This window comes from Mobula birostris, chromosome 28, assembly GCF_030028105.1.
Source record: "Mobula birostris isolate sMobBir1 chromosome 28, sMobBir1.hap1, whole genome shotgun sequence".
In the NCBI taxonomy this organism is placed as follows: domain Eukaryota; kingdom Metazoa; phylum Chordata; class Chondrichthyes; order Myliobatiformes; family Myliobatidae; genus Mobula; species Mobula birostris.
In genome coordinates, this window is record NC_092397.1 from 2150201 (window position 1) to 2162374 (window position 12174).

Sequence of the window (12174 nt, forward strand, 5' to 3'; positions counted from 1 at the left end):
AAACTTCATAGTGGCCAAAAACACTGATGAATTGCGATCAGTGTAACCTCTCACTGGGTTTCATCCCGGACCACAATAACAAGGGTCGTCCCATCCTGACTTAGCTTTCTCTCGCAAGGGCTTAGTAGGAGGGGGAGGGGTAGTAACCGCAGAGTTATTGCAAAACTTCCTACAGTACCCCACCATCTGTAAGAGCCTTCTGAGGGCCCTCTTGTCTGTCGGGGTTGGGATGTCAGAGATAGCCCGCACCTTAGCTTGCATTGCTGCCAGCTGCCCCTGTGTCACCACAATTCCCAGATAAGTGACCTTTGTGTGACCGAACTCACTTTCAAGGTTCACTATCAAACCGGCTTCAGACAGCCGTATTACATCGCCAATATACACTTCTGTGTTCGTTAGCCCTTTCGTCACTGAATTACTCATTCCATAGGGGTGTTGCTCACTAGGCTGACCTAGCGTGACAAACACCACCCAACGTCCCAGTTCTTTGCATTGCCTCGGGACAATCAAACACACTTGTGCGAGCCGTTTAATTATTTCTCCTAAAGAGTCGCTTTGTTCGGGGATTAAGGGAGAGACCTTATCAGCAGAGCTGGCCAAAACAATAGCCTTCTCCCATCTGGTCGATACCATACTCATCTTTTCAAAATGTTTTTTTTTCTTATCAGGGGGACCCTAGCTTCATTGATTTCCACGCTAATACCGACTAGGTGTGTTAGCATATCAAAAGCCTGTGACCATCTCAGTTTGCGTCGGTCATGATCAATAACATCCTTCCCCCTGGGCAGCCGGTAAACGTCTTTCATGATTCCACCAACTGTTTCCTCCAGCACCGCAAAATGTCCACCGGGGGGTACCTCGTCTCAGCTAACTTTATATCAGCCTCTGCAGCCTTCCTCGACATCCGCCGAGTTACTGCGCAAACGGGATAAACCTGTGAGTCCATGGGTGGGGCCTCAATGCTGGCAGGCTGACTTGTCAATCTCACGGCTGGGAACACAATTCCCCCCGCGAGGTCATTACCGAGTAAGACTTCCACGCCTTTCATCGGTAATTCGGACCTCACCCTGATCGTGACTAGTCCAGAGACCAAGTTGCTTTGTAGGTGTATCTGGTGCAAAGGGACTGCCTCTGTCCCTTCCCCAATACCTTTGACCTTGACCTCCCCAGTCTGGGTCTCTGAACTAAACTCTAATACAACTCTTCAATATCAATGACTGACACGCTCCCGTGTCTCTCCAGATCCGCACTGGAACTGGGTTTAACCCCTCCTTCACCGACACCAATCCGGCCGAGATAAACCTCTCGCGCCCTTCCTGAACTTTGGCAGACCTTTCCTCTCCTAGCGGTTCGTTTACCAGCTCGATACAGCCAGTCAAAATCGCCGTTTTTCCTTTTCCCGTCTCCTTCTTTGGGGCAAAGCACCTGGATGCACAGTGTCCGACTTTCCCACAATTATAACAGACGACCCCAGGAGACTTCCTACCAGACTGCTCCCGGTCTACCTTATCCTTCTCACTATTTTCTGACTTTTCTGGCGGACTCTTCCCGCCGTCCTGACTACCCTTCTGGTAGCCTTTACTCGGGGCAAACTTCATTTTATGCGTCAACGCGTACTCATCCGCTAACTTAGCAGTTGTGGCTAACGTGGCTGCCTCTTTCTCATCTAGGTAGGGTCTCATACCTTCAGGGACACAACCTTTAAACTGCTCAATCAAGATCAGCTGTAGCAGTCTGTCATAATCCCCATCTACCCCCTTCAAGGCGCACCAATGCTCACAATATGTCTGCATCTCACGGGCAAACTCTAAATACGTGCGGTCCCACTGCTTCCTCGCATTCCGGAACCTCTGCCGGTATGCCTCCGGGACCAACTCATAAATCCTGAGGATGGCCTCTTTCACCACCTCATACCTCTGGGCATCTTCCGCGGACAAAGCTGAGTCAGCTTGTTGGGCTGTTCCTTTAAGTACACTCTGAAGCAAAACAGCCCACTTATCCCTCGGCCAGTCCTGACTTGTAGCAACTTTTTCGAAATGGAGAAAGTACCGATCCACGTCGGTATCGTCAAATGGGGGAACCAGCCTAACCTCCTGGGTCGCCTTGAACCCTCCACCTTGGTTCGGCACGGGCCCCTGCGCTGCCATCATCTTTAACTTCTCCAGCTCAAGTTCCCTTTCCCTCTGCCTCTCTTCTCGCTCCAACTGTCTGTCCCTCTCTTCTCGTTCCAACTGTCTGTCCCTCTCTTCTCGTTCCAACTGTCTGTCCCTCTCTTCTTGTTCCAACTGTCTGTCTCTCTCTTCTCGTTCTAACTGTCTCTCTCTTTCTCTTCGTGTTCTAGCTGCCGTACCCGGAACTCGTGCTCGAGTCTCAGTTTTTCAAGCTGCACCTGTACCGCGTCTCCAGCTCCCCTTGGGGAAACACACCTTTAGATACATAGTGCTCTACGATAGCTCTGTGTATCTCCTCTCTCCTCATTGTCGACTTCCCCTTAACAAGATTCAACCATTTTGCCACAGCTGCCAATTCCACTTTCCTGGCATCCTCTAATGCCTCCAAGGTCGGCGCCTTTAGAAATTCCTTAATCTCCATTTCTGCTGTTTGCCTTTTCTTTCTTTCGGGAATTTTAACCCAATCAATTTACTCCGTCCTAAATTTAGCGTTCAAAATCACGGACGAGAACCCCACTTATGTTACGTACCCCGTAACTGGGTTGCCAAACCAGCAGAAATGGATCACTCAGTTGGAGTCTGGATTACTAGAACTAGGAAAGTTTTATTAAAGAAATAAGCAACACAGTACTCTAATAGTAAGGATATAAATGCAACAGGTTAGCAATGAATAAACACACATGTACACAGATCTAGGATAATAGGATCAATCAAGCTCTATCGTCGTCTAGGGGTAAATGACCAGTTTCAAAGTGACACAAAGTTCAGTTCAAGTGAGTTCAGTTCAGTTCACAGTAATCACTGCCATGCCGGTGGCCGGTGGACGGGGCGGTGGGGGGGGGGGGGGAAGGAGAGAGAGGGCGAAAGCGAATGAATATTCAAAACGGCTTCCACACAGACCTTCGATATTCCTCGCAGTCAGCTTTCGGGTGAGCCCTTTGTAATGTCTTCTGAGGTCACCGACTGTGACCCCTCTGTTTCAGATACGATCGTTCCTCTGCAGTGAACCTGGCACCCAGGCAAGGGCAGACACACACCAGGTTCCCGCCAATGGTACCTTTCCACCCTGTGCGTCTCTGGCTTGGTCCCGCGACCAGCCTTCCAAAAACTCCCACCGACTTGTGGGAGGCGTACCGCTTCCAGGGTCTCGTTACCTCGTGGTGTCGTGTGTGTCCTGCCTTAGCGAACCTGTCTCTTTTTATCCCCCTGCTGGGGTATCGCCTGTCCGTCACACTTCACACAGTTCAGGGTTCAAAAAGGAGCCGATCTTGACAGTTCTCAGACCGGTGTCTCCTTCCGTTAAACTCTCTTGTCTCTTCATTAACATTTCCAAATGCTGCTCCATTGTCTTCCTTATCTCTCTTTCTCCTGAAGACAGGTGGCAGATCAACTGCTGATCCCACTGGTGCCAGCACAGGACAGCTAACATCTTAGTCTATGTGTACTTTTTGTAACCCTCTTTCGTCACAAGTCTCATGTGTGGCACCTTGTCAGAGGCCTCCTAATTCCCCTTTGTCTATCCTGCTTGTTATTTCGACCAGATTTGTCAGGCAAGATTTCCCCTTAAGAAAACTATGCTGACTGTGGCCAGTTTTATCACATGCCTCTAAGTACCTGGAAGCCTCATCCTTAACAATGGACTCCAACATCTTCCCAACCACTGATGTTAGGCTAACTGGCCTATAATTTCCTTTCTTCTGCCTTCCTCCCTTTTGAAGAGTGGAGTGACATTTGCAGTTGTCCAGTACTCTGGAACCATTCCAGGATCTAGTGATTCTTTAAAGATCATTACTAATGCCTCCACAATCTCTTCAGTCATCTCTTTCAGAACCCTGGGGTGTAGTCCATCAGGTCCAGGTGACTGATCTACCTTCAGACCTTTCAGCTTCCCAAGCACCTTCTCCCTATTAATAGCATCTATGCTCACTTCTGCCCCCTGACACTGTGAATTTCTGGCATACTGCTTGTGTCTTTGATGGTGAGGACTGATACAAAATACTTAAGCTCATTTAGTTAGGATGAGAGGGGATCTCATTGAAATCAATGGAATATGGAAAAAAGCCTAGATAGTGTGGATGTGAAGAGGATGTTTTCTGTAGTGGAGGGTCTCAGATTAGAGGGCACAGCCACAGATTACAAGGATGTCCCTTTGGAACAGGGATGAGGAATTTCTTTGGCCAGAGGGCGGTGAATCTGTGGAATTCATTGCCACAGATGGCTGTGCAAGCCAGGTCATTGCATATATTTAAAGCAGACATTGATAAGTTCTTGGTTAGTAAGGCCGTTAAATGTTATGGGGAGAAAACAGGAGAATGGGGTTGAGATGGATATTAAATCAGCCAAAATAGAATGGCAGAACAGACTTGATGGGTTGAATGGCCTAATTCTGATCTGTGTAAATGTGCCTGGAATATATTGAATGAAGCAGTCTCTACCGCCTCCCTGGACAGAGATTTCCATAGATTCACTACTCTGGGAAAAACAGTTCCTCCTCATCTGTGTCCTAAACCTATTCATCCAAGACATCAATTATTCAAATGTTGCAGAGGGTATACAACCTGAGATTCTCACTCTGCAGACATCCTTGAAGAAGAAGAAAAAACCCCAAAGGTGAATGACAAGGGAAAAAAATCATAAGAACTGGGAAGCCCCCCTCTCCACCTCCCCTACGCACAAACAGCAGCAACCCTCCCCCTCCCCAACTTACTCTAGCATAAAGTCTCAGCATTGCCACGCCCACCACCCACCATGTCAGCAACAATAAAGCCTCCAAAGGGAGACCCTGGTCTACAGCACATCAAAAACTAACCTGAACAGATTTTCTCCACCTGTATCTGCTGAGTGCAATGCCTTCCCAGCTTTTAGATGTGATGTTGAATTTCATCAGGTGGATTTTGATCTCATTTTTGAAGCCTTTCCTTTGCCCACCAGGGGCTCACTGACCTTCCATCAACTGGGATTAAAGAACCATCCACCTCAAACGGGACTTCCTGTTTTAATTCTGGTTCCCATTCCCGTTCTGATGTGGCCTTCTCTTGTGCCTAGATGAGGCCACCCGCAGGGTGGAGGAACAACACCTTGTATTCCGTCTGAGTAGCCCTCAACCTGATGGGATGAATATTGATTTCTCCTTCTGGTGAACAAATCTCTTCCCCCTCTCCCCTTCACCTATTCCCTGCTCTGACCTTTTACCTCTTCTCACCTCCCCTGCTCCTTCCTTTCTTCTATGGTCCACACTCCTCTCCTATCAGAGCTTACAGGAGCGAGATTTATCCGTTAGATGAGTGGTCAGCGTCAGTACGACCAAAGAGCTGACAGTGGGCTTCAGAAAGGGTAAGACAAGGGAACACAAACCAATCCTCAGAGGGTCCGAGGTGGAGAGAATGAGCAATTTCAAGTTCCTGGGTGTCTATAACTCTGGTCCCAACATATTGATGCAGCTATAAAGAAGCAAGACTGGTTATTTCGGCACAGCTTTGTGGGCTGAAGGGCCTGTATTGTGCTGTAGGTTTTCTATGTTTCTATATTTCATTCGGAGTTTGAGGAGATCTGGTTTGTCAGCGAAAACACTTGAAAACTGTGTACTGTGGAGAGCGTTCTGGCTGCATCACCTTCAATTATGGGGGTGGAGGGCTACTGTGCAGGATCGAAGTAACTCGCAGAAATGTGTAAGGTTAGTGAAATCCATCATGGGCACTAGCATCCATAGTTTCCAAGACATTTTCAAGGAGCGGAGCCTTAGGAAGGTGGTGTCCATGATTAAGGACCCCACCACCCAGGGCATGCCCTCTTCTCACTGTTAACATCAGGAAGGAGGCACTTACTCAACTGTTGTTGTGTGAATGAAATCACAGGAGAGAGTTACTGATAGGTACAAAGCAGCTTCTGTATTCAACAAAACAAGGTACAGCAGGCATCATACGGAGACGCTTTCGGTGGAAAGGTCTGCCGGCCCAACGTGGGGCTCGATATTTATTTGCTAAACACAAAGGACAATTCCATATTTACAAAGTATAGGCAATGCTTTCCTTTGAAGCTACATACAAACTTCACACCTTCTGATTCGCATCCATCCCACAGGCGCCAGCAGCGTCTGGACTGGGCTTTAAGGAATCCATTGTTCCAAACTCAATCCACAGTACATTGTCAAGGAACAGAAGACTGGTGGCCAAATCCATTTGTTAAATGTACATGGCCTAAACCCAAAAATCACTCTTAACATCAACGAGTCAGGAACAGTTTCTTTCCCTCTGCCATTCGATTTCTGAATGGATATTGAACCCATTGAACCTCACTACTTTTTGTTTCAAATATTTTTTATTGGTTTTTAAATAAAGAGAGCATAGTATAAAGGAGATTAGTGCAGTTCATAACAAATGTATCAAATGTACAATTAACATCTATGAAAGAGATTCACCCATAGTACAATCATGCTTTGGTTGCCTCCCTGCCCTGACCCATCCCGCCCAATCCCCATCTCCAAGCCATCATTGCATTAGCGAAAAAGGTTAAACAGGACCTTTGTCCCCACAGAGCTGCATTGGTATAGGGAAGGTGTATTTTCCTAATACATAGACTGTGGTATGTTTACAAGTCTGGGTGCGTAGAATTTTACCGGGAAATACTGGAAGTCAGGGATTTACATGCAGAGGAAAGGAAGACCTTTAGTGTGGCTGGGAATTCTGAAAATATTCAAGAAAGGGTCCCCACACCTTTTGGAAATTTATGTCCGAGTTGAGAATTGAACAATGGATCTTCTCAAGGTGTAGACTGGTCACGATGTCCCTGAGCCACTGAGCGTGGGTGGGCGGGGCAGTGTCCCTCCACCTGAGCAAGACCGCGCGCCTGGCCAACAGAGAGCAAAAGACAGTGTGCGACGTTTAGTCGGACTTAGGTGCGTGTCCCCCTCTCCAGAGGTTCTGAAAAGAGCGATCAAAGGGTTAGTTTCCAAATTATAATTAAATATTTGGGATAGAGTTTGGAAAACATCTTTCCAGTATCTTTCCAAGCTAGGGCATTTCCAGTACATGTGAATAAGGGAAGCCTTGCCCCTTTTGCATTTGTCGCAGCAGGGATTAACATACTGGGTAAATGCGAGATAATTTAATTTTAGACATATGGGCCCTGTGTACGACCTTGAACTGTAACGAGCAGTGGCGGGCACATAAAGAGGTTGAGTTAACTAACTTAAGAACTGAATCCCATACATCGTCTGACAGTGAGAAATTTAAATCTTGCTCCCAGGCAGTTTTAATTTTGTCAAGGGGGGCTTGCCTCAGGGCCGCTAGCTTGTTGCAAATAGCATATATTAGACCTTTGCGCAATGGATTCATGCAGAGAAACATATCAACGACGTTTGTGTCGGGTGTCTCAGGGAAGTTTGATATCAAAGGGCTGATAAAATGTCTAATTTGCAAATATCTGAAGAAATGAGTGTTGGGTAGGTTCAGCTTTGCAGCCAGTTGCTCAAATGATCAAAGCAGTTGTCTATTAAAAAGACCTTTAAAGTGCCTGATGCCCTTCCTGTACCAGTCTTGAAATGTTGAATCATGTATAGAAGGCTGGGAGAGATGATTTTTTTATCTCTAGTCTTTTTTTTTGCAGGACTTATTTTAACTTAGCTATTTAATAGTCATACATATGTATACTTACCATAACTCAGTTTTTTTCTCTTATATTTATTGATCATGTATTTCATTGTACTGCTGCTATAAAGTTAACAAATTTCACCACATATGCCGGTGATATTGAACCCGATTGTGGATATAGCAGCCGTGCATTATCGTGTAGGTTACCGCCACTGCGTTTGGACAGGCTGTTACCTGTAGGACATGCTGTCTCTGCAGGTGGGCAAGTTCCTCAGTGCTGACGAATACCAGCAGAAGATCATCCCCGTTGTGGTTAAGATGTTTTCCTCTACAGACAGGGCAATGAGGATTCGCCTTCTCCAGCAGGTCGGTAACCACACAGTCCCTGCATTATATCATCCCTCCCCACCTCCACTCTGCGATCTCTGCTCTCCCATCTCTCAGAATCAGATTTATAACTACACTGTCTCTGCCATGTAACCCTCCCCATCTCCACAATGTGATCTTTGCTGCTCAACCTCTCAATCAGATTTATAACCACACCGACCCTGTGTTGTGTCACCCTTCCCCTTGTCCGCTCTGTGATCTCTGCTCACCCACTTCTCAGAATCAGATTTATAACCACACTGTCCCTGTGTTGTGTCACCCTTCCCCTTGTCCGCTCTGTGATCTCTGCTCACCCACTTCTCAGAATCAGATTTATAACCACACTGTCCCTGCCACGTAACCCTCTCCATCTCCACTCTGTGATCACTGCTCTCCCACCTCTCGGAATCAGATTTATAACCACACCGTCCCTGCGTTATGTCACCCCTCCCCATCTCCACTCTATGATCTCTGCTCTCCCCTCTCAGAATCAGATTTATAATCACACCGTCCCTGCCTTGTGACCCTCCCCATCTCCACTCTGTGATCTCTGCTGTCCCACCTCTCAGAATCAGATTTATAATCACACCGTCCCTGCCTTGTGACCCTTCCCATCTCTGCTGTCCCACCTCTCAGAATCAGGTTTATAATCACACAGTCCCTGTGTTGTGTCACCCCTCCCCATCTCTGCTCTCCCACCTCTCAGAATCAGATTTATAACCACACCGTCCCTGCGTTATGTCACCCCTCCCCATATCTACTCTGTGATCTCTGCTCTCCCCTCTCAGAATCAGATTTATAATCACACCGTCCCTGCCTTGTGACCCTTCTCATCTCTGCTCACCCACCTCTCAGAATCAGATTTATAATCACACTGTCCCTGTGTTGTGTCACCCCTCCCCATCTCTGCTCACCCACCTCTCAGAATCAGGTTTATAATCACACCGTCCCTGTGTTGTGTCACCCCTCCCCATCTCTGCTCTCCCCTCTCAGAATCAGGTTTATAATCACACCGTCCCTGCGTTTTAGTCCCAGTAGCAGCAATGCAGTGACTGCTCGATGCTTCTCATTGTAGATGGAGCAGTTTATACAATATCTCAACGAAGCGACTGTCAACTCCCAGATCTTCCCCCACGTCGTCCACGGCTTCACGGACACTAACCCAGCGATCAGGGAACAGACGGTCAAAGTGAGTGTAACAGAATCTTCAGTTGTGGGCTTCATTCAAGATAGTTTAATGTCATTTCCAGTACACCAGTGTGAAGGAGAACAAAATAATTGTTACTCCACATCTGATGCAGCAAAAAAAACACAGTAAGATGAACAACACAACAGTAAAAGAACAATAAATATCAATAGATAAAATAGGTTTTATACATTGATTGTATGTCCAGGGAGGGGTAACAACTCTGGTGAAGGGGCTTGTTGTGTCCATTCCGGGGCAGCTCCCTCACCTTTGGTCCCCACTGGACACTCAGCTCTCACCTGTAGCTCCAGGTATCTGTTTGCAGCCACCCCCAGTGCACCGCTTCGACAGGTGGGATAAGCCAGGTGAGGGTAGCTGGTGGGCCTCACACCCCGGTGAGAGAGGGACATGCCGGTCCGAACGCGTGAAGTCAGCTCCGGCGGACTGAGCGGCTGAGACCTTCAGTGAGATCCAACGGCCAAAAAAAGGTGGATCTGAAAGGCTCCTGGGAGAGCAAAGGGTATGACAAGGCACAGAGGACGTCACGGTCATCCACTGCCCAAGGAAGACCCCAGTTTGTGATGCTTGTTCATACCACTGGACCCGGACTTCTGAGGTTGAGAGAGTGGAAACTGCCCCAGTGTAACGGCGTTTCCACTTTACAGACTCTCCTGCACAGGTTTCCCGTCATCGGCGGACACGGTGGGCAGCCACCATGTCCGTGAAGTGACACAAGGCACGAGTATCTGTACATAAGGTGACTGACAGGACATGATAAAGTAGTGGTGGTTGGGAGTGTGGAGGGGTGGGTTAGTGGGTGCAGGTGTTGATCAGCCTCACTGCTTGGGGAACGTCACTGTTATTTTGAGTTTTTCGGTCTCAGTGTGGATGCTGTGTAGCCTCCTCACTGATGGGAGTGGGAATGGGTGGGTGGCCCTTTTTGCAGCACCTTTCTGTAGATATGCCCTTGATGGCAGGTAGGCTGGTGCCGATACTGCAGTGGGTAATTTTGACTGTCCGCTGCAGAGCTTTCCTGTGCAGCGTGCCGTGATGCAGCTTGTTAGTAAGCTCTCTACTGCGCCCCTGTAAATCACGAGTATAGGTATGCTTCGTCCAGCTCACTTCAGCCTCCTCAGAAGGTAGAAATGTTAGTAAGCTTTCCCAATTGTGTAGGATGTACTCTGGGACCATGAGAGGTTGTGCGAGATGTGCTCTCCTGAGAGTTTGAAACTGCTCAGTTTCCACTGCTGTGCAGCTGAAGTAAAGAGGGGTGTGAGTTTCCTGAAGTCGATAACCATCTCCTTTGCCTTGTTGACATTGAGGAAGAGGTTATTTGCCTGGCACCAGCCCTTGAGCTCTTCCACCTCCTCTCTGTAGGCTGGGGTCTGTGACTGTGGGGCTTATGGAGCAGAGACAGGCCATTCTGCCCATCTGGACAGTGCTGGGGAGCCCAGGTTGTGTGCGGTTGCTTCTGGCCCTGACACAATGTCCTTTCTTGCAGTCAATGTTGTTGCTGGCCCCTAAGCTGAGCGACGCCAACCTGAACATGGAGCTCATGAAGCACTTCGCCCGCATGCAGACCAAAGACGATCAGGGTCCCATCCGCTGCAATACCACCGTCTGTCTGGGCAAGATTGCCACCCATCTCAACGCCAACGTAAGTGCCTGCACATACAAGATGGTCAGAGATGTTATCCCAGGCCAATATGAGGGGGCGTCAGCTGTAGAGAGGGTGCAGCAGAGATCTACTGGGATGCTGCCTGGATTAGAGAGCATCCCTTACGAGGAAAGGTCGAGTGAGTTAGAGGTTTTCTCTTCGGAGCAAAGGAGGGTGAGGGGTGACTTGATAAGAGGCATGGGTTGAGTGGACAGCCGGAGACTCTTCCCCTGGGTGGAAATGGCTTATAGACAACGGCATCATTGTAAGGTGGAGGAAAGCATAGGGGGGGATGTCAGAGCTAAGTTTTTTTGCACAAACAGTGGTGGGTACGTGGAACGTGGTGGTAGAGGCATCTACGTTAGGGGCATTTAAAGGACTCTGAGACCAGAAGACTATAAGAAATAGGAGCAGAATTAAGTCATTCAGCCCATCAAGTCTGCTCCACCATTTTATTCTGACTGATCCATTTCCCTCTCGACCTCATTCCCCTGCCTCCTCCCCATAACCTTTCAGGCTCTGATTTATGAGCAATCTATCAAACTCCGCCTTAAATGCATCCTGTGATGTGGCCTCCATTGCCTCCTGTGGCAACGAATTCCACAGATTCACCACCCTCTGGCTAAAGAAATTCCTGCTTATCTCCGTTCCAACTGGACACCCCTCTATTCTGAGGCTGTGCCCTCTGTTCTTAGATCCTCCCCACATCCACTCTATCGAGGCCTTTCAATATTCAATGCAGCGAGTACAGGCTCAGAGCCATCAAAAGTTCCTCATACAATAAGCCTCGCATTCCCAGGATCATTTTCATCAACCTGCTTTGAACCCTCTCCAATGTCAACACATCCTTTCTCAGATAAAAGCTCAAAACTGCTCACAATGCTCCAAACGAGCCTGGACATTACATCCTTGATTTTATATTCCAGTCCTCTCGAAATGAGTGCAAACATTTCTCACCACCGACTCAACCTGCAAGTTAACCTTCCGGGAATCCTGCATGGAGGACTCCCAAGTCCCTTTGTGCCTCAGATGATTGAATTTTCTCCGTTTACAAAACATTCTTATTCCTTCTACCAAAGTGCATGGCCATACATCACACGGTACTCCATCAGCCACTTCTTTGTCCATTCACCGAATCTGTATAAGTCCTGCGGACTCCCTGCTTCCTGAGCACTGCCTACCCCTCCACCTATCTTCGTATCATCC

General features: G+C 48.0%; 1 protein-coding gene across 3 annotated transcripts in view; it reads left to right on the forward strand.

Moving 5' to 3' along the window:
* scyl1 (SCY1-like, kinase-like 1) overlaps nt 1-12174 on the forward strand; it is a 77076-nt gene that overhangs the window by 40718 nt on the left and 24184 nt on the right. For all 3 annotated transcript variants that reach the window (XM_072246036.1, XM_072246037.1, XM_072246038.1), the window contains exons 8-10: nt 8018-8125; nt 9201-9314; nt 10813-10968. In XM_072246036.1, the coding sequence (XP_072102137.1) occupies nt 8018-8125; nt 9201-9314; nt 10813-10968 (378 nt within the window). The remainder of the gene's footprint in view (nt 1-8017; nt 8126-9200; nt 9315-10812; nt 10969-12174) is intronic.